Source organism: Erinaceus europaeus, chromosome 11 (assembly GCF_950295315.1).
Source record: "Erinaceus europaeus chromosome 11, mEriEur2.1, whole genome shotgun sequence".
Classification (NCBI taxonomy): Eukaryota; Metazoa; Chordata; class Mammalia; order Eulipotyphla; family Erinaceidae; genus Erinaceus; species Erinaceus europaeus.
The window spans coordinates 89,352,881-89,376,190 of record NC_080172.1 but is presented as its reverse complement, the minus strand read 5'-3'; the positions used below and the strand labels follow the sequence as shown (position 1 = coordinate 89,376,190).

General features: G+C 37.2%; 1 protein-coding gene across 6 annotated transcripts in view; it reads right to left on the bottom strand.

Moving 5' to 3' along the window:
- Window positions 1-23,310, bottom strand: part of NTNG1 (netrin G1) — a 415,083-nt gene that overhangs the window by 47,544 nt on the left and 344,229 nt on the right. For 2 of the 6 annotated variants that reach the window (XM_016190491.2, XM_060202164.1), the window contains exon 7: window positions 21,799-21,858. The exons of 3 other annotated variants lie outside the window; for them this stretch is intronic. In XM_016190491.2, coding sequence (XP_016045977.1) covers window positions 21,799-21,858 — 60 coding nt within the window. Of the gene's footprint in view, window positions 1-6,658; window positions 6,794-12,938; window positions 13,107-21,798; window positions 21,859-23,310 lie in introns of all 6 variants that reach the window. One more of the 6 variants, XM_060202169.1, reaches the window with a different exon arrangement.

Here is a 23,310-nt window from a genome sequence, read left to right as displayed (position 1 = left end):
TTTTTTTAAAAGAGAGAGATAAACATGCAAAGGGTGGCTGAGTGGTCAAATATACTTAGTGTTCTTAGTGGAAACTAAGCTGAGTGTCTCAATATACTTTTATTTTATCCCGTGAACTTGGTCTGAAAATCCGAGTGTCTTCTCAGCCACAGACAGGAAGTTTAGTTAGAAGATATTAAGCTGGGCAGAGGACAGATAGCATAACGGTTATGCAAAGAGACTCTCATACTTGAGACTCTAAAATCCCTGGTTCAGTCTCCCACCACCATCAATCAGAGCTGAGCAGTACTCTTGTTTAAAAAAGTTAAGCCTAAAGCTACCTCCTACTTTTTTTACCTACTGTTTCTAGGTTTATATCTATCTCTGTCTCTCTTCACTGGTTTTATAGGTAATGTATTTCAAAACCTTTATCTGCACTAAAATAAAGACCTCCCATCTTGGTGAAATAGCTTACTTGGATAGTGTGCTGCTTTGTCAAATACTTGACCCAGGTTGGAGCCCAGTCCTCACTGCATTAAAAGGAGCTTTGGCACTGTGGACTCTTTCACTCTGGGTGTTTCTCCTCTCTCTCTCTCTCTCTCTCTCTCTCTCTCTCTCTCTCTCTCTCCCTCCCTCCCTCCCTCCCTCTCAATATCCAATCTTCTCAGTATTGATAATAGGTATTTCTTCATCTCCCAATACTTATTTTATATGAAGCATGTATGGAATGTGGCTTCCTCTTTACGAAGTTCAGCTTTATTCCTGGGCTCATGTCTTCTCTGATTTTAAAAGAATACATTAGGGAAAATCTTTCTCCTTGAGCCAGATCCCTAACATACTAGGAGAAGCTTCAGTGCTGTGGTGTTTCAGTGCTGTTTACAACTTCCTCTGCTTCTCTATCTAAAAAAGCCATTGTGGAGTGGGTGAAACTCCAGCTACGGCAACAACAAAAATACCCTTCTCTTCAATGTTTCATTCTTCTTTTTCTTCTCCTCCTCCTTCTCTTCCTTCTCCTTCCCCATCTTCTTATTGAGAAGATTAATGGCTTACGGTTGTTGATATGTGTATAAAATTCCTCAATTTTCTGCAAAGCACTTTCACCCCCAGGCTATATCTTCCTCTACCATCATGCACCAGGACCTGAAAACCCCTACTCCCCAAAGTACTATGCATCAAACCCAGTCTAAGTCCTACTTTGTGTTTCCCTTCTCTGTTCTTATTTCTCAACTTCTGTCCATGAGTGGGATCATGCCATATTCATCCTTCTCTTTCTGGCTTATCTCACATAACATAATTCTTTCAAGCTCCATCCAAGAAGAGGTGAAGAAGGTAAATTCATCATTCTTAATAGCTGAGTAACATTTTATTGTGTATATATATCACTCATAATTTTCAGCCACTCATCTGTTGTTGGACACGTGGGTTGCTTTCAAGTTTTAGCATTTACAAATTGTGCTGCTATGAACATAGGTATACACAGATCTCTTTGCATGAGTGTGCTTGATCCCTTAGGATATATCCCCCAAGAATGAATTGCCAGGTCATAGCGTAGGTCCATTTTCAACTATTTGTCTCATTCTGCTATTGGTAACCTCGGCATTAATTGTGATTCTGTCTGAATTCCTTGAAACCTTTTCAATACTACATAATTTCCTAGAGTATATATTTCATGCTGATTAAAGTTGATGTATTCAGTGGCCTTTAAGCATTTCACCCTTTATGTCAGAAAGGCCAGCTTACCTTCATGGGGCATGCTAACAGAGGCCCCACTAAGTCAGAAAGTTTACTTATGAGCTATGAGATCATTTCCTCAACTGAAACTACCCAGTTGATTTTTTAGGGCCAGCTTAGTTTCTAAGCTTCAGTTGTTGAGCTGGCCGTATCATTAATCAAGGACTTTTATTTTTTTCCTCCAGGGTTATCACTGAAACTTGATGCCTACAAAACTCCACCATTCCCTCTTTTTTTCTCTTTCATTCTTTCTTTTGACAGAAGGTAAGAGACAGAGAAGGAAGGGAGGGAGGGATATATATATATATATACATATATATATATATCCATTTTTTTCTATGGTACCATCTCTTCCTTTCTAATTCGCACACCTATTACTAGTTCCTAAGTGTACTTCCTTTTTTTTCTTCTTCTCTTTCAGGGTCCTGGTGGAATTGGGCCTCAGAGCTCTCTAATCATCTTCCCCTAAATTGCTCTCCCTCTGGGAGTATGAACCAAAATTCTTTTTGGGGTGGAGAAAGTGGAAGTTCTGGCTAATGTAATTGCTTGTCCATTGGACATAGATGTTGACAGGTCAATTCATACTCCCAGCCCTCTTCTCTTTTTTAGTGGGGTAGAACTCTGGAGAAGTGAGGTTCCAGGATACATTGGTGAGGTTGTCTGCCCAGAGTTCAGGACGGAATCATCCTACTCCCATTTTTAGATGAAAAGCTCAGCTTAGGCTTTTCATCTAACATCAGGCTTTTCCATCTAAAATCATGCACCTCAGTTAGTAAAATGAAGGGATGAATTCCAAGATGATTCCAAAGACTAAGTATGCACTCAGTTTTGCTCATAGCATATATAAGCGACAGTATCAATGGCTGAGTCCCTTTCTTTGTTTCTGTTCCCAAATCCATGTTCCTTTGGACTAAAGCCCAATATGTCCCTCTTGCCAGTTTTCTGGAGGGCTAATGACCTATGTATGTTTGCATTCCTAAGAAACTGCCTTTATTTTTAATTGTCTTTTATTGGCAAATGCTTCCTTAAATCTCCCCTTCCTTTAGCTCATTGCTTCTAGTGTCACTATCAAACCTATTTTACCACTTGCTTCTTCTTGGAATAGGATTCTTGTGGCTAGGTCAATGGTTGATATCACTGCCAGTGATGTAGGGTAGGTTTAACTTAGGGCAAGCAACAATGTGAATTTGGTGGTGGTGGTGGTGGTGGTGGGGTAATGGGGGAAGAAAAAGAGAGATTTACTTGAGGAACATTTTGTTGTCCATTAAAGTGTGCTGCAGACACAAACATGATATGAAAAAAATCAACTGCAATACCATCTAATAGAAATGAATATCCATTATAATACATGAGCAGGTGTTACCTTCTAATGAAATGGTAGTCTAAAACTACCTAGATCTTGGGGATCATCCAAAGAATCCCAGGAGAAGATACTTAAGGATATTTGTGCAGTAGCCACTTGCCAACTAAAATTTTCCATATTTTATTTATTTTTAATTAATTTTCAATGAGAGTTGATACAGAAAAAGAAACATACAGAGAAAGACCAGAACTTTGTTCAGCTCTGGGTTCTGGTGATGCTGGGGATTGAACCTGGGACCTTAAAGCCTCTTGAAAGTCTTTTTGCACAACCATTATGTTGTCTCCTCAGGATTAATTTTTCCATATTTAAACACAGAATATCAGATATCAGTCTGAGAAAAAAAAAGATCTGAGTGAAACAAAATTTTGTGTATTTGAAATATGTTACACTATAGGAAATCATAGGAAAAATCAAATTGCACTAAGTTCTAATCCTTCCTTTATGAGTAGTCAGAATAATCTTTATAACACACAATTTGGTCTTGTCCTTTCATTTTTCTAATTAAAATAGTGTGACAGATTTTATGCCTTTTCTGTATGATGTCTCCTCTCTGATGAAATTCTTGTTTGACCCTGAACAAACTACATAATCAGGTCTCTGCCTTGTTCGCCAGCTTCTCTTCTCCTCTCCTCTCCTCTCCTCTCCTCTCCTCTCCTCTCCTCTCCTCTCCTCTCCTCTCCTCTCCTCTCCTCTCCCCTCCCCTCCCCTCCCCTCCCCTCCCCTCTCCCCTCCCCTCCCCTCCTCTTTCCTCTCTATCTCTCTCTCCCTCTACCTCTCTCTCTCTCCCTTCCAACACACACACACACACACACACACACACCACAGTCAGATGTCATCATCATTTCAAAGGTACTATGACACATCTAGGATATAGTGTGTTAGCTCATGCATCTTTTTCCAAAATGTTCCATCCTGGAAATCTACTAGTTCATCAATATTCAGTAAAAAAATCACCGCCTTTAGAAGCTTTATCTCTCATCTGGGTTTCACTAAAAACACAAATCTAGCTCTTCTTTAGTTCTTTTTTTTTTTTTCCTCCTCCAGGGTTATTGCTGGGCTCGGTGCCTGCACCATGAATCCACCGCTCCTGGAGGCCATTTTTCCCCCCCTTTTGTTGCCCTTGTTGTAGCCTCGCTGTGGTTATTATTATTGACCTTGTTGACGCAATTCGTTGTTGGATAGGACAGAGAGAAATGGAGAGAGGAGGGGAAGACAGAGAAGGGGAGAGAAAGATAGGCACCTGCAGACCCGCTTCACCGCCTGTGAAGCGACTCCCCTGCAGGTGGGGAGCCGGGGGCTCGAACTGGGATCCTTACGCCGGTCCCTGCGCTTTGCGCCACATGCGCTTAACCCACTGCGCCACCGCCAGACCCCCTCTTCTTTAGTTCTTATTACCCTCTATCTTGATTGCTGGTTTGCATGCTAGTTTCTCCCTCCAGATTGTTAATTTCATGCTTACATTCCACAGCCGCTACCCTTCTGTGTACTTTTAAATTTATCATTAGTGCAATAGTTGATTCATAGTAGGTACTCAAGAATACTCAAGGGGCTAAAGGACTAACTCCCAGGAGCTCACTGACTCACATACTGAGAATGTGAGATGCAGAACCTGAGGCATGGAGGGTTTTGTACATCACACAAAACCTTATACAGTAATGTATACCATGGTCATGCTATACCTACTCTCCAACTCCAGAAGGGAAAATTTGGTGACATCATCTCTTTTTATAATACTTCAAAATCAATACAGAATAAACAAGGTGGACCCTCTTGACAATATATTTCCCCTAAGGCTGGATTAATTTATTTTCTTCCTTATTGCCTTTCTCTGATCACACAATTCAGGAAACTCTTAGGTCCTGATGCATCAAGAATTCGTAAGAAGCTTCTTTTTAAGATGTGTGTCTTCATGACAAAATTTCTTTAGACTTTATGCCTTGAGTCTTGGGAGTTTGTTTAGCCATTCTTCTCTGTGTCCTCCTTTTCTCTCTTCCTGACTGCTGGCCTTCTCTAGGTTTTGATGCCCAGTTGTCTCTGGACTAATGATTTTCCTCTTCACCCTCACTGCTTACATGCTCTCAGTGATCTAAGTCCTTTCTGAACTAAGGTACTTTCTGGGAACCTATGACATGTAGGACTTTTAAACTATGGCTCTTCCCAGAGATTATGTCCAGGTGTACTGTCTGATTTTTGACTATTTCGTAGATTTTTATACTTCTTTTGAAGATTTCTCCCTGGCACATCTAGAGATCATCTTTACCCTGAAGCCCTAAAATCCATCCTAACTTTGGCCTGCTTAGGGACAAAATTTTCAACCTAGTACCACAGTTCATTGCTGCCCATAGCAATAACATGACAGTTTGTTTCACTTTGACTTTATGTTATATAGAAGTATAAATTACTGACAACTATACTTTCTAAAAATAGGAGGCAAATTACCCTATAAAGCCCTGGTAGCAGCTGGCTATTAAGCAGTTCCTGAACAAATGAACATTTCCTATGAACAAATTTCTCTAAGTGAAAGTAAGAAAACACAAAACAAACCTCTTGACCTGTGCTGCCCAATAAAAGTAAGCACATGTAGCCTTATTCGAGATGTTCTATAAGAACAAAGCATACATCTGATTCAAAATATATCCTTCATAAGCTTGATCTTGATTAAATACTGAAATGATAGTATCCTAGCTAGTTTGAGTTAAATGAAGTCAGTTGCTTCAACTGATTTCTTCTCTTTGTTTTTCACCTTTCAGATTTTCCGCTGGACTGAACTGCTTCCGAAGCTCTGCCTTGTGGCTCTTCAATATTAGTAAGATGACTATGTATAGATAGCATGGAAAGTGAGAGCAGAATTAAAAAGCAGGAAAGGTTATGAATGACGGAAGGAAGCTTCTGCTTAGATTTTAAAATTTCTGCTCCCTGAATAAACCGACATGCCACCTGCCTTGACAAGCTTTTAAGAAGGTCTGATAATCCTCAAAGAAATGAGGCTGAACCAAATGGCATCCATCTAAAGCTCACTGCACGGTGCCTAACCTCTGAGGCTTAAAATCAATATTGACTTTTGTCATTTATTTTACCCCGGCATTTAAATATCCCATAGATTTATTATCTTTAGGTTTTCAGTTAAGATTCAGGGATGAGTCTGATAGCAAGGATGGTAATAAGTTATGTAGATATCATTTAATTTATGAACTCTGGAGCTCCAGGGTAGCTCAGAGCTCAAGAAATATATTAACCACATGCACATAACCCTTCATTTTGTGGTAAGGTCGTTTTCCCTATTGTGCCACTTAATTTATGGTCTGGCCAGGTACCTGGATCTGCTTACAATATTTCAACATAAGTTGCTTCAGCCATCAGAAGGAATGAAGATGGGCTTCAAAGAAACCAGCTGGACAGCTGATGGATTGCTTGCTCTCTCCTGCTCTCTCTCTCCCCTATACATAGTCTGGAGCACTAAGTAGCTTTTAAAGCTTGTCAGTGGTTTTGGGTCTTTTTCTGCTCTGCGAAGCTGCACAAACCAGCCTACATAAGCAGAGTTAGCCATGCTGCAGCACACAGAGGGCAGCTCCCAGAGTTACTTACGGTGACAGCCATCGTGCCAGAAATTTCCCGGCAGACACTCATTACACTTAGGCCCTGTTGTTCCAGTCTTACACTCACAAAATCCTGAGCCATTACAACGATCATGGACTGAGCCCAAAGGGTTACAAAAACACTCTGTAGAAACAAGACAACACAGGCTGGAGACAAGTCTGCATGGCTTACAGGTTATCAACATAGGAGCATCATTTACTTAAATGCATCACTTACTTAAAGAAATATGTCTACTAATGAAATGTTTTGGCAAATCCACCTACTTTGGGCCCATTTATTTATCTGCTCAGACTTCCATAATATCACTTTTGTGATATGAGAGGAAATCAAGTGAAAACTTACAAAGAAACCAAGCATCATGCTCTTCACTGCTAATTTCATAATGGAAATTCCATTTGTTAGGGCATGTTTAGATGGTTTAATGAACAACACAAGAAGTTTGTATATTAAGGATAAATCAATATGCCATCAGTGTAATATCCATTTTCAATTATTCACATGAAGTTTATCTGTTGCACTTAATATTCAAGAAAAGATGAACGTTTATAAACTGCAATATGAATGCACTTTGTTCATTCAAAGGCCACTTTACTTTATGAATCTGGACAGCACTTTGATATGTATGTATATATGCACATATACACTGTTTCGATATGAGCCTTCAGATATTGTATCTGCGACGTGCTTTGTGCAACCTATATTATTGGTAATGACAAAATAAATTGTACAATCCCAAGTAAATTTCAATGTAGGTATAATCTGAAATACAATTATTATTATTATTATTATTAGAATGCCTGCTGCCAGGACAACACAGTTTTGCATAATAAAAAGTAAATAGGGGACCAAGTAGTGGTGCACCCAGTTAAGCACACATATTATCAGTCCCAGGACCTCCACCTGCAGAAAGCACACTTCACAAGTGGTGAAGCAGGTCTGCAGTTGTCTGTCTTTCTCTTCCCCTGTCTATCTCCTCTTCCTGTTTCAATTTCCCTCTGTCCTGCTTGATAAAAATTAGAGGGGCAGGGGGAAGGCTGCTGAGAGCAGTGATTTTGTACTGCAGGCACCAAGTCCCAGCAATAAAGCTGATGGCAAATAAATAAATAAATAAATAAATAAATAAATACTTTCTTGAGCTTTACACAGTCACTAGAGTATTCAGTGTGTGTGTGTGTGTGTGTGTGTGTGTGTGTGTGTGTTTTATTTATGAACCTGTATTTTACTTAAAGGTTAAGCCACATGTGGCAATTGCTTAGGCTTCTGTTAGTCTGAAGGGTAACAAAACTAGAAGGCAGCTTTTGTTTTTTTTAATTTGATTTATTTATTATTGGATAGAGATAGAGAGAACTTGAGAGGGGAGGGAGAGCTAGGGAGTGAGAGAGACAGAGAGACATCTGCAGCTCTACTTCACCACTCGTGAAGCTTTCTTCCTGCAGGCAGGGACCAAGAGCTTGACCCAGATCCTTGCACACTATAGTGTGTGCATTTACTAAGGTGTGCCACCGCGTGGCTCTTTAGGTAGCTTTTTTGAATATATGTTGACCAACATTTTGTTCCTTACTATTTCTGTATGATCTAAGACACGTATTCTGTCTCTGTTTTCTTTGGTTTAAAATACACTTATGGAAAGGAATCCTTGTTAGATAGCAGATAGAACTCACACCAACTAACCAAGGAAACCCAAAGCCCTTTAGTTGAATATCATGTAGTTTCATGTTTATCTTTGAAATGGAGGTTCAGAATTTGAAGTAACAGAGGAATAGAGTTTTGGCTTTAGCTACTTTCATCAAAGACTGATTAGATGAATTTTAGAATTATTATTTATTTCTGAAAAAGTAAATTTTTGAGTTCAGCCTTTTTATGATACAAGCTTTCAGACCTAGCAGTGATGTACAGGCAAAAACATAAGTAGATAAATTCTAAAAGACTCCTACTCTTACTGGTATTGCAAGGTTTTGTTTTATTTTTTAAATATATATTTATTTATTTTTGGATAGAAAAAGAGAGAAATTGAGAGGGGAAGGGAAAAGAAAGAGAGGGAGAGAGAAAGACAGATACCCACAGCACTGTTTTAATGCTTGTGAAGCTTTCCCCCTGTAGGTGAGGGCTATGGGCTTGAACCTGCATCCTAGCACACTGTAATGTGTGCATTCAACCAAGTGTGCCACTGCCCAGCCCCTATAGTGAAACTTTAAATTGTCATTTTCTATTTTAGTTTGTTTACATGGGATTGTTTAATTAAAACTAGCAATATTGTTGTGACTTTAAAAATGCCTGTGCATATGTGTACTACAAAATGCACCCATACCAAAACTGTAATACATTTCTTTTTTAAATGTAAAAAGCACATATTTATTTTACTATTTTGTTCTACTTATTTATTTTGGATAGACAGAGAAAACTTGATAGGGGTGGTAGAGATGTAGATGAAGAGAGAAAGAGAGACACCTGCAGCACTGCTTCATCATTCATGAAATTATCCTCTAGAGTTGGGGACCAGGGACTTGAGCTGGGGTCCCTGTGCACTGTAACGTGTGATCTATCAGATGTGCTACCACCTGGTCCCCTGTAATACAGTTCTCCCTACTTGAAGTGTATATGGGACAGTGAATTACCATTAATTTGCAAACAAGGGAATAGATTTACATCTGGCCAACAAGGATCTCATATACTACTACTCTAATCTACAAGCATATAGTAATGATTAATATAAGGTTTCAGATGGAGAAAATGAAAAGCAATGATTTTAAAATGTAGGACATCTAAATCATTTCCCAGGGGTTGTCATAGGAAAAGTAGTTAATTGTAATGTTACTCAAACAGGCATAAAAATAATTGATGAGGAGTTTTGGCATCTATATACCACATGTAGCTTAAAAGTTATTTATGAGGTCAGTAAGAGACAAATCTCTTCTTTTCAGTCTGTCTGACTCTACCTGAAATTAAAAAAAAAAGAAAAAGAAAAAAATTGGCTCAGGAGCGATGGAATTGTGCATGTACAAGGTCTGGCACTGAAGGAAGAAATTTATGGACTGTGGTCAATGGTAGATGACTGACAAATAACAGCCTTGGATAATTATATTGTATCCCATGAAATCAGGAAGACTATGCAGGACTGTTAGGCTGAAAAACAAGAAATACTTTAGAAGTTTTGGTGAACAAGTTGCATAAAATTGATTAGTCATCATTAGAAATGTCTGTGTTTGCTGTGCTCTATAATAGGAACATCTGATTACTTATCTTGGGTTTCAAGGGCAATGCAAAAGGAACACATCATAATTTGAGATATGTTTAGTAGCAACTTCTGAGCTCTGTGTTTCCTTCTGATGTCAAGCTTGTTATCAGGGATTATTAGCAGTGATTATCCAAGGTCAAGAACCATGTGTCCTGGAGCTTCCTGATTAATGCTGAAATTTATATAAAAAAGAAGCATGCTAGGATGTCATCTTCATGTAATTTCTGTGTCATACAGGATAATTACATGCATCCTTGGAGACATGGCTGTGCTTGGAAATGGTATGAAAGTGGGTAAATTCACCAGTAATCACAAATCAACAATCACTGTAAAAACATAGAGTAAGCTGAATATCAAATGATGCAAGAAGTCTGACACATCTATTTCATCACAGTCTACATTCTGTCAAAAATATGAGTTACAAAAACAAAAAGTTATCTAGAGTCAAGAATGCTGAGCTGATCACTGTTTGTTACAGAATTGGTAAAGTGCATTTCTGTGTGATTATTTACTTTGGAGAAGACTTAGATGAAATTTCAAGATTTTTTGAGATTAAGTAGCAAATTCTTTAAAGTAGGCTGAAAAATATCTACTAGTTTTCACAAGTGCTTCCTATAGAAAATGAGATTGCAATTAGCTCTCAACTACTAGTTGTGTTTTGGTCAAAGTTTACTGCTCATTTCTAAAATCAGTTCCATTCCTTTTAGAAAAGGGCAATAATTTAGGAAATCTTGGTATTTGAGGGGCTACTGTAACTAGTTTTAATAATACCTGAAAATATTCACTATTGCAATTATCAATTTTCTTACTTAAAGTGCACAAAATACTGAATAGAAATGCTTGTCTCAATAAAATAAAATTCTTCAAAGATTTATAATTTTAATTAAGAGACATTCCAGTAGTGGAAAATTAACTGTTCTGGGTTTTTAGAAGTAGATAAATAAAAATGTGTGTTGTTTCCATGTCATAATTAATGTATGTGACCTAAAAAACAAAGCCTGAAAGAGATATCTTCTTGTCTATGGATGCTAAAAATACACATTTGTATCTTAGAAATGAATGGGTGTAAGAAATTGTTGCCTATAGATTACTTTAGGACTGGGAAAAGGTCAAACTTCATACACATAGAGTACTTTGAATAAAACACTATAGAATGCTGTGAAGTTACTTGTTACACAATTTTTTTACAGAGTGAAATATTTTATTTTTAGAGCTCTTCCTTATATTTATTCACAATAATATATTACTATTGGGAAACATTTTAACCATATGTGTTTTGTAAAATGTAATATGGCTTTATTCCTATGCTATTTGTTAAATTTTCTGTGTTTCTATAGTTATAATACGCCATCTACACCTTTTAGAGATAGAATTCAGTGAAATTTAAATGTATTCAAAATTCAGTTACAATTCTTTTGACTTTTATTTATATTCTTAAATTGTTGTAACCCATGTATTATGATATAGCTGCACTTGTTCTGCTCAGAAGCTGCTAGTAGGATTGTTGATGTCATTAAAAAATTAAACCATAAGTAAAAATATGATATACTAAGTGTGCCTGGTCTGTTGAGGGGAAAGTGCTTAATGTTTGAAGTTAGGTCACTCTGTCAAAACTCTATGATTTGGATTAATTTATTCTACTTTGCTCAACTAGAAAATAGGGGAAGTTCTTATTAGGATACTTACCCATGATTTTGAAAATGAGAATTTGTAAAAATACATATATATTTACAAGTCAGTTCACAATTTTCCAAGTGTTTCCTGTGTATACCACATGATTCCAATTTTGCAGGAGGCTCAATGACTTACCTAAGGCACACAGTTATTAAAAAGCAAACTGGGACTTGAACCCAGGTCTCCAGTCTCTAAGTCCAGTGATTTCTTCACTAACTGACAAATAATAAGTAAGGAAACACTTTGAAAAAATAGAATATACTGTAAACATAATCAGTGTTATGTATACTTGGCCCAACTGAATCCAAATCAACTTGTACAACTACTTCACAGGACATTTGTTAAGTTCTTATAAGATCTTGACAAATCAGAGAACAATGATCTTGGAAGTTCAGACTGGCTGGATCTCCCATCCCCCTTTGATAAAAGAACAGCTGTCACTTTTCAGCTTGTGTAGTATATTTAATTTAACCTCTGTTAATATATATATATATATACATATATATTTTAAAATTGGTTCCCTAAAGAAATCATTGCTTATATAGCTACCACATTCAGTTTTTCAAAGTAAATTATGAAGTGAAATTCCATTTACTGTTCTTACGTATTCATCAGCTACCTATATGAAAGGTCCCACTATGAGAGAGAGAGAGAGAGAGAGAGGCTTTATGAATGGAAAGGACACCTGGTTCTCTCTGGTTGACATGAGCAGTATTCATGAGGAGTGGGGCAAGTGCTCCAGGGAACAGTCAGGCAAGTTTCCAGGATTCACACACCCTGGAAATTAAGATAATCAACAGCCTGAATAGTTTTTGAGAAATTACTTCTCCTTTTGGACACAAGAAAATTCAATAAATGGAATTTCATTACTATGCATGGAAAGACCAGGCAAACTTGTATGCTGCCACTTACTAGTGGCTTTCAATTCTAAGTGGTAGTATTTTTTAATCAATAAATAGTTGTCAATTACCAATTAGGTACCCGAGTTTGTATTCTATTTCCATATCTACAATTAAATCTTACATAATAGGTTTCTATTTTGAAAGTTCATCACACAACTTAAGACTCTAAGATCAGGTTGAAATAATCAGATTTTAAGATTTCATGCAAATAATAATAATAATAAAATCAAAAGAAAAAAGTCTTCATCTCCTAAATATAAATTTTCAGATCATCATATTTAAAGCAGCAATAACACAAGGATTCAATGATTTCATCCAGCCCAAGTGAAATTAAGTCTACCACAGGGATGTTTATTTTGGCTCAGTCATGGTGCAAAATCACCAACCTCTCCACCATAAATAGCTCCCCATTGCTCAAAAGGCACAGACCAATAGCTGAAATTATAATGGAACTGACCTATGCACACATTCTCATCGTCCAGCTGTGCAGAAGCATTTCTGAAGTAGCCCAGCCTGCATAACTCACAGTGCTGCCCTCTAGTGTTGTGTTTACAGCTCACGCAAATGACTGTGTTTAGCAGATCGATATAACTGCATCGATTGGAGTGGCCGAAGCATTCACAATCTTGCAAGGAAGAACAGAAATGTATACCAAGTGTATACAATAGCAGAGTAATAGCTTACTACATGCTTGGATGAAATGATAAGTGGGGGAAAAGATGGCAGAATGGCATTACATATATGTGCTTCAACATGACAAATGGCAACAACAGGTAGTTGTGACTAGCATCTGTTTCAAGCAAGATAGAAAGGTTGGACATTCAGAATATGACTGAAAACTGTTATTTCTTGGCAGACAAGATGAACAGAAGCATTTGCAGGTGTACACCTTTTAAAATTTGGGAAGGAGTAATTTCTACAGATACAAAAATCTAATTTTTGTACTTCTAATTTTTGAACTTTATCTTCTGTCACTTACCCAATTTTCTCTTTATGTTTGCAGACTTAAAAAGAGAGCTAGAATTAATATCAAGAGCCTGAGTGTGCCATCATTCATGGCTGCTTTGTTAATGTCAGTCAGGGTTTCACAAAAATTAGAACAAACTTAATATGGAACTAGACAACTAAATAACTCTTCTTTTCCCTCCAACAAATGCTAAGAGGAGAAAATTATCTTTACAAGTTTTTCATTAGATAAGACTTGCATGTTTATTTTTATCTGAGGAAAAATATTTTAAGTATCTCACCAAAAAAAAAAAAAAAGTGTTCTGAAAATTTCCTTTCTTTCCAGGCTCCAAGTGTGCTGCAAAAGTAGTATTAGGCCTAGACTGCAGCTCTAGATTCCATTTTCTCTGTCTCTATGGAATCTTGGAGGTGCCTTTGAGATTTAGAGATGATAGTGGTTAAGTATTATACATGAAAATGAAGGGGGGGAAAAAAGACAGGTAGGTGGAGAGTAATGAGACTTTTTTTTTTTCTCTGTTGCATTTCAATTATACCAAAAGTCCTTAAACAAATCCAACCTTAAAAAAAAAAGCTGTCAAGACAAAGCCTGTACTGGAAGTAATAATGCTTAAATCATCAAAGGAGTAAGTCTAAGAGGTAACAAGGTAGAGAACCTATTTTATCTTCTCAAAGTATTAGATAGGCTAAGTTGGACATTTATAAGGGAGGTTACCTACAATACTATAAACCTCATTTGTCTAAAAAATGCTCTTCTTAGGGGACAGAAGGTAGCTCATTGGGGAGGGGAAAAGGGGAAATGCCTTTGCCATGTGTGCAGCCCAGGACTCAACCCCAGCACTGCATGCGAATGTCAAAGCACTGGGGAAAGCTCTGCAGTTGTGGTGTCTCTCCCTTCTTTCTTTCTTTTTTCTTTTATCTAAGATAAAAACAATGAGAAAAATGTTGACATGAAATCATGCACATATGAGGACCCAGTATCAACCCCTCCATCTTCTTAACAATGTTTTCCTTTCATTTTATTCTACTAAGAAGCCACCCACAATTACTGATTGAGTCCATTCATTCATTCATTCTTTCAGTAAACTATTTATGGGTTAGACTGCTATGTTTCAGGCACTATGTTAGGTACTGATTTACTATTTTTGCCTACATTAAAATTTTGATGGTATTGCATCCAGTGATCTCAGTAAAAAAGAAAAGAAAAAAAATCAATGCCAAAATAAATAGGGAATAAGGAAGGGTGAGATTAGCCTCAATTCATTTATTGGAGAGTTCATTCCTCCCACGGAAAGCTGAGGTCAAGTTGCTACTAAATTGAAACACAGAAAATCACTGGAAATGCTGAATGGATGGTACTCAAGAAAAAGATTAGAACCTTGGGAACCTCAGATGCTTGAAAGAGTTGCAAAAGGGGGTGAGTAGTGGCACACATAATAGAACACACACATATTACAGTTTGCAAGGTCCGGGTTCAAGTCCTCAGTCCTTATCTGTAGAAGGGAAGCTTCATAAGTGGTAAAACAGTGTTGCAAGTCTCTCTCTCACCCCCCCACTTCTCTCTGTTTCTATCCAAAATAAATAAATAAATAATAAATAAATAACAAGAGGCAACAAAGAGAGGTGGTTCTTGAAGGAAACCAATTTCCTCTATAGAAGAACATATGTATCATTGTGTACATGTGCTATGGCAGTGGAGAAGGTGTGTGTGTAGAAAGAGGGGGGTAGGTGGAGAACAGGAATACATAGAAACCAAAGGGAAATGATAGATAAACTCTGGGAGAAGAAGCCTTTGGGACACCAATGCGGGAGATGGAGTTAGGAAATACTTGCATAGACTTATTAGTGAAGGCACAACGACAGAATCACAGAAAAAAAATTATGGAACACCATATCAAATTTCCTTAGACAATCATAAGCACTTCTCTCTTATACACTACACATCCTAGAGTTACACTTGCTTTTCTAATATTTTAGTTATTTACTATTTGGATAGAGACAATGAGGCATTGAGAAGGAGGGGGTAGACAGAGATGGAGAGAGAAAGATTAAACACCCACAGCACTGATTCACCATTCCTGAAGCTTCCCTTCTGATATGGGGATCAGGGACTTGAAACTGGGCATTTATGCATGGTGATATGTGCTCAACCAGGAAAACCACTTCCTGTTCCTGAGTTACACTTGTTTAAAATGGCATTTCTGTTTCCTAGGACCTTCCTTTGTTGAGAGACTGAACCACCAAGAGGAATGCCTCTGGCTAGAATCACTCCAGAGTGGTCACTTTGGGTAGGTGATCCATATCTTTAAATCTAATAGTTTCTTAAGGATACCTTCTGAGCTGTCTGGAATTCTGGAGGGGACTGGGCACTAACAGACTTGTTCTCAGGCTCTTCCCCTTAGTGCTGTCATTCATCATGCACCCCTCCTCCTGCTCCCCAACCACTTCAGGCTGTTCTTCAATTCAACTAATATGACTAACCCAGCTGTATAAAATCCTATTCACGTGCACAAACTTATCCTAGAAACTTTTCAGTACACAGAAATCCTTGTCATCAAGAAGTTTGTTAAGATAAAACAGTATGTCTCAGTAACTTGAAAACAGAAAACTGCCACAAAGTGATTTATGGAGAAAGTCATTCTACTTGAAGAAAACTCAAAAGAACTGAATTACCCTTGAGTCTAATGTGTAGAAATGTAGAGTTTATTTATTTACTTATTTAGAAAGCAAAGAATGAGATTTTAGGTGAAAGGGATGGAATATGAGACTGTATGAATTTGGGAGAGAGTAGAGAATAAGGCAAGAGAAGATTCACAATAGTGTTCCTTTGTGAGACTGAAAGGGCTCTGCAGAACCTACTCAAGAGGTTGAGCTACACGCTGAGTTTCATCTAACAAAACTTTACCCAAGAAAGAAAATGTGTCAACATCCATGTTTGGTATGTTGACGATGGATTACATTACCCTTCACAGACATATCAACAAACATAACACTGCCACCTACTATTCTTTGATTTTAATGGATTATATCCATTTCTGTGATGACATAAATTGTTTTGGATTTTGCTTTAAAACTGATGTATTAATTTTGATAGGATAAATTCAATAGTAAAAATTACCACTACATGAGATTATATAAGAACTCATACTCAACTAGATACACACTATGAAAAGTAAATATTTAGGTGAATATTTGAAATGTGTCATAATTTAGAAAATAAAATAATAGTGAGTAGATTCTTTTGAGACTTCTAAACTAAAAAGCTTCTCATACTTTAGTAAAACTGTAGTCTTTGACTGTGGCATCATTAAATAAAAGGAGATACTTGAACGTGATTTGAAAAATGCAAAAGCACTCATGGGCAGAGAGGTAGAATAATGGTTATCCAAAGAGACTTTCATACCTGAGGTTACAAGGTCCCAGGTTCAGTCCCATGCACCATCACAAAACAGAACTGAGCAATACTCTGTAATACACACACACACACACACACACTCTCTCTCTCTCTCTCTCTCTAAATGCAAGGTATTCCAAATATAATTATTGTGTGACTATATTTTTAAAACATTCTATGAATTTAGTATTCTGTAATAACTTGTATATCCACATGGATAATCTATTAATGACTATTGATGATGTAAGTTGAGTATTTTACCATATTAAGAGTATGATGGAATGGTATTAAATGTTAAATACTATTTTGCTCCTCAAATTTATTAGCCTATCTTGTTCTCATTTCCATTTTCCCAAAATATAGACTTCACAGTCCATCTTTATAATTACTTTATTCTATAGAGCTCTCAACTGCCTTATCGCCAGCCCCTTATCCCCAATCACTTGAATGGTGTTAAATCCAACTTCTGCAAATCTGTGGTACCACTCCAGCAGCTAAATGCGGCTTCTGGACAATCACTCCTGAACCAGGCACTTCTGAGCCGCCCATATGTTGGGTTTTACATTCCCCACTTTCCCTTTCTCTCTCTCTCTCTCTCTCTCTCTCTCTCTGCCTTATCACCTCAAATATCTCAGAGCTACACTTTGTACCTCTTTGCTCTAGTTCTCACTAGAGATGGTCATTGTAATAATACTTAATAATCTATCTATATACTTTGACAAAATCGTTATTTCTAGCCTGGACCAACTCCCCTGCTAGACATGTTTCATCCAGACTCATATGCTCACTGCCTTTTTAATTTTGCCACTGGCACTACTTAGATGTTTAATAGATAGCTTAACTTCAACATGTTCAAAAGTGAGCTCTTAGGTTATCTGCCCAGACTGCTACTCACCCAGGTGACCCTGTCTTAGTAATTGACAACTGAATTCCTCCAACTACAGAACTCATAATTCCTGGAGTTGCTTTGATGACTTTTTTCCCCCTCACCCCCAACACTTTAATCTTTACCATGTTCTTAAAAGACGGTCTCAACATCTTTTACCCTCTTATTCTCAAAGGAATTCATTGTCCCTCATCTGTCAGACTCAAACTGTTTTATCAGTTCACAAACATGGGCCAGTCTCCTCTCCATATAGCAGTCAGAGTGACTCAAGAATTAAATTAGGTGATGACATCCTTCTCCTCATAACTCCAATGGACTTTCATCTTTTTTTTAGAATAAAAATATCAATTTGGAATTAGCTCATTCACTCCAAATAGATCTAGCCTCTGGCTTCCTGGAACAATCATGTTAATCATTTTACTCCACACTTACTCCATGACAATCCCCCAAGGCCATTGCACTTGTTACCTCTGTCTGGAGCACTCTTTCCCAACACCCCTGATTACTTCCTTGCTTTTTCTCTGCTCAGAGACAATTCTGTGCTCATTCTTACGTGAAATAATAGTTTTTCATTTACTAAGAGTGCTTAATTTTTTGTAGAGCTTACCGTATTTGGTAAGTGTAATTAATTTCCCCATTCTCTGAGCCTAAGTATATGAATGCAGACTATCACTTTTTTCATATCTGTAATCACAGGACTCACAACATTTCCTGGTACACATTAAGCATTCAGAAATGTCAAATGAATGAATCAGTGATGATTCTAAAGTACCTTCTTTTGGAAGAAAGAAGATACAGATGAACGGTATATTACATCTATTCCTCTACTACTCAAATTCTGTGGGAGTCTAACTATGAACTGTGCATTAAAGAGTATACAAAAGAAACAACTAAACAATATATAACTAAGTTAGTGAATAAATCAACTGATAATTGAATTTATGCTTATTCAGACGAGTTTATTTATTTTATTCTTTTCATTCAGATTTTCCTAGATCATTGCTCAGCTCTGGCTTATGCTGGTACAGGAGACTGAACCTGGGACCTCAGAGATTCAGGCATGAGAGTCTGTATGCATAACCATTATGCTGTCTCTCTCACTATGACAGACCAGTTTAGACGAAGTAAAAATGATAATGATGATAATAATAATAGTCAATTTCCAAACTCTGCAATTACTTTAATGCAGCTACAAAATATTGAATCCTATTGTAAACTATAGATACTTATGCTTTTAACAGAAAACTTTCAATTAATTATATTGAATAAACAAGTATCATGGGAAGGTGACCTCTAAAACATATTCTCATGCCATGGAAACAATGGCAACGCATATTTATATTGAGAACCACTTAGTACCGAGGGATGATATGAATGAAGTCCAGTGTGACTTAGAAAGGAAGAGAAGGCATGATCATAGAAAAAAAAAATGGCAACATGTCCAGCAGAGAAGCACTTACAGAAACCAGAATTCATACCTTCTGCACCCCCAAAAGGATATTAGGGGAAGATAACCCAGGGGCTCTGAACCCCACCCAAATTCCTTCAGGACCCTGAGAGAGGAGGAAAAAAGGGAAGACACTCAGAAGTAGTAACAAGTGTAGGCATGATTTAAAATGGAAGAGAAGGCAGGACCATAGGAAAAAATGGGCAAGGTATATATAGACAGACAGTTATAGAAATAATAGCCAGCCTCTCATATCTGTCACCTTGGGTGAATCATTGCAGTTTCCAGTGGAGGGAATGAAGACATAGAACTCTGGTAGTGATTTTGTAAATCAATATTAAATCATTAATTTTCAAAAAGTCAATTGACTATATCAGAAAAGCCCCCCCAAACCTTTGTAAGTTTTAACAGTGACTTCTCTCTTTTCTTTTCCTTCCTTCCTACTCGGAGCATATCTGGGTCTTAATGCCTGCTTAACAAATTCACATCTCTTGGTGATTCCTTTTCTTTCATTCTCCCTCTCTCTCTCTCTCTCTCTCTCTCTCTCTCTCTCCCTCCTTCCCTCCTGCTCTCTCTCCCTCCCTTCCTCCCTCCCTCTCTTTCTCTCTGCCTCCCTCCCTCCCTCTCCCTTTCTTTCTTTACCACTCTTTTGGTAGAAAATAAGACAGGGAGAGATAGAGGAGAAAAGAGAGAGAGAGAGAGAGAGAGAGAGGCCTAGAGCATTGCTCCACCACTTGTGAAACTTGCCTTGAATCTCCATTCCATCTACATGGTAACATGTGTGCTCTGCCTGGCATGTCGACACTAGAAGCTCTTACTGATTTCAACTAACTAAGGGAGATCTGAGCACTTAAGAGAAGAAAACAAACATTTGGAGAGAAAGATAATAGAACAAGAATATAAAAAAAAGCTGAATTTCCCCTTGGTGTCTTCTTCCTTATTCTTCCCTTGTTGCCTCTAATTATATCAGCTACGAAAATATAAGAGTAGACGACCTATTCTGAACGTGGCACAGGTAGGATATTTCCCCTCATTTAAAGAAAACTTTAAAAGTGAAAATTTGTTTTAGCCACTCAGAAAGAAGAATGAGTAACAAACTTGAGGGAACAAACTTGAGGGAGAAGTTGGAGGAATGAAAACTCTAAAAGTTAATTTTCTCTCACTACACTGAAAGGTTCATTATGCCTTTGAGAGTTCTCCCCCAGTTACAGGAATGAAGAAGTTGTCATATTTTCCTGGTTATGACCCTACCTACCTATCCTGTTTGAAAACATAGGTAACTTCCATACACAGTTTGATTAAATGTAGATTTTCCGATGACATCTTTAATGCTGTGACCTCTGGTGTCAAAATCCAGGGCCAAAAGCCTCTTGTCTACCCAGAATGGTTGACACGACATAAAAGTGAACTTTATGAAAGTCCCCATTCTTCCTTTTTCAATGTACCTCTTTGGTTTGCATAGGTTCACATATCATAAAGAACAGAATCCTTAGTATGGTCTCAGTGACTACCTTGTGACACGCTCGCATGCCCCAATAAGCATGTTACTCCATGAATCTGTGCCAGCTATGTTTATAAAAAAAATTAGTTCCTAAATGACACTTGACTTATCCATTTGGATTCCCTTCATCAGGGTACCTACAATGTTCTGCATGTAAAAGCACATTGTGATGAAAGTTCAGCACATGGTTTAAATACCATCAGTTTCATTTTTCCTATCTTCTAGCCAGAAGGATCAAATCAACATTGATTAAATTAAGGAAAATGATTTGACTAAATTCAATAAGGAACAGGGAAGTTATTATAGTCATTTGTACCAAGTGGGTTATATTAAATTCAGAATTTGTTAATAAATATATCCTTTGTAAAGGGGGTTCCGTGAGGGAAAAAGAAACATGACATATGCCTAACAATAAAGGGTAGAAGACAAGACATACCTGTCACACAGGACATTTAAAGAAAAATGGTGAAATGAAAAATAAGAGCCTTTATGTTTCCTGAAAAATCTTCACTCTGTGAATGACAGATGCCAGCTGGAATGGGCCATTCATGAGTCACAGACGAAATACTGCTCATTTTCACTTACAGAAATCAATAGAACTATGTTGTTTGGGCCATGATCAATGTTGTTTAATCTAGTGAAGATCTTCACTGGTAATTGTTGAAATTAATTCTAAAAGATATTTGGAAATTGAATCACAAGGTATTTTCTTTGTTGCAAAGTCAGATGGGTTTCATTAGGCAGCCTAACTACCTGTTGTCATGGAGAGCATCCTTGAAACTCACTAAAAGTGGGTTTCCTTACTTGTAGATGCAAATGGATAACTATGTAAAATGCTTTAACATACATGTTCTTAACAATAACCTAAGCTTTTATCATTCTTATTTGCACGTTAATCTTTCAGAAAACAAATGTTGCAGCATTTTTAATTTGCACAGTCAAAATTCTGAGCTAAATATTTTTTTTCTTCTTTTGATGACATTCTCAGAACTATTTGATGCTATCAGTCAACATGCCTCACCAATAAGCTGATGGGTACACTTCACAGATATTCCAGATTCATACAGTGCAATGTTTCACAACACATAACACCATGAAATCACTGTATGAATCCAAGAATTCCTACCTCTCTTGTGGTTTGCAACTTGAACAGAAGAAACTGTTGACAAAGCTAATTTGGGAGCAACTGGATAGGTTTAAAAGAATGAACAGCATATTAGAAGCAATAGTGAAACGTTCAAACGATAATAACTTATAATCAACCCACTTGAAAAGTAGCCCTAAATGAGGAGACTATTTGCATTTGTTGTTTATTGAAGTTTGTTTCAGCTACAAAGGAAGCCTTGTATTTCCCTGAAAAAATGGCTTAACATTGTCAGTAATAAAGTTTAGAAGCTTTATCTTCAGAGGCACAAAAAAAAATGACCATTTAAATCAAGAATCCAGTTATGCAAGAAACACTTCAATAACAACATAGATACTGAAATCCCCTACAATCTTTGTCTTAAAGTAGTAGAAGCTTTGTTGAGTTAGTTAGCAATATGGCCTCAATTCACCATGTCACTCTTGTCAGTGTAACCATAAACCTGTCCATCTACAAACCAGTAAGACTATTATCTAATTGAATAGACATCACAGAAATTAGTCACTATTCAGCAACTGTAGGATCTCTGTCCTACACCTTGAATCTATTTACTTGAGGAAATAAAATCATTTTACTTAAGAACTTTTTATGATATCAGTTTGCTACTGGCTGGAACTTCTCCCTAACTCTGTCTGGTATTTCTTTTCCAATTATTCCTGAAAAGTTGCTTGTAAAAACAGGATTCAGTTGGGGGCTGGAGGTGGCAAACATAGTACCATAGGCAAGGACACAGGTTTGAGCCTCCACTCTCCACCTGCAGGGAGGATGCTTCATGAGCTGTGAAGCAGGTGTGCATGTGTCTATTTCTCTCTCTCTCTCTCTCTCTCTCTCTCTCTCTCTCTCTCTATATATATATATATATATATATATATATATATATATATATATATATATCCATCTATCTATCTTCCTTCTCATTCAATTTATTCTCTGTCTTGTCAAATAAAAATAATGTAGAAAGGGGAAATAAAAAGCCACCAGGACCTGTAGATTCATAGTGTGGGCACTAAGTTCTAGCAATAACCCTGGTGACAATTTAAAAAAGGGAGTGTTACATCTGATGTTCTTTTCATTTACTGACAATATAAATTAAGTCTGCAAAGAATTAGCCTCCACTAGAAAATGCATCCTTAGCTAAAATTTCAAGTTTGAGTATTTTATTCAATTGCGCTGCTTTTCAACTAATTTCATTTGAACTCATTATTAACATCCCAACAGAATTTAACTAGCATTAACTAAAGATATTTCTGAAAGCTGTAGGTCCTGTGACACTCAAAGAAAACTATGGTAAAATGATTAATGGTTCTTTTTCAGGTTCCGAACAATGCATGATCTTGTTCAGCTCAAAACTCATTGTGGAGAAATATTAAGTCGTAGTTCCTGTCCTGTATAATTGTTGAGCCATGAAATTCAATGGGGAATACCGAGAGGCATTTCACTAAAGATGCTCTCATTGAATTTGCCAAAGAATAAAGCCACTAAACCTTCCCCCAA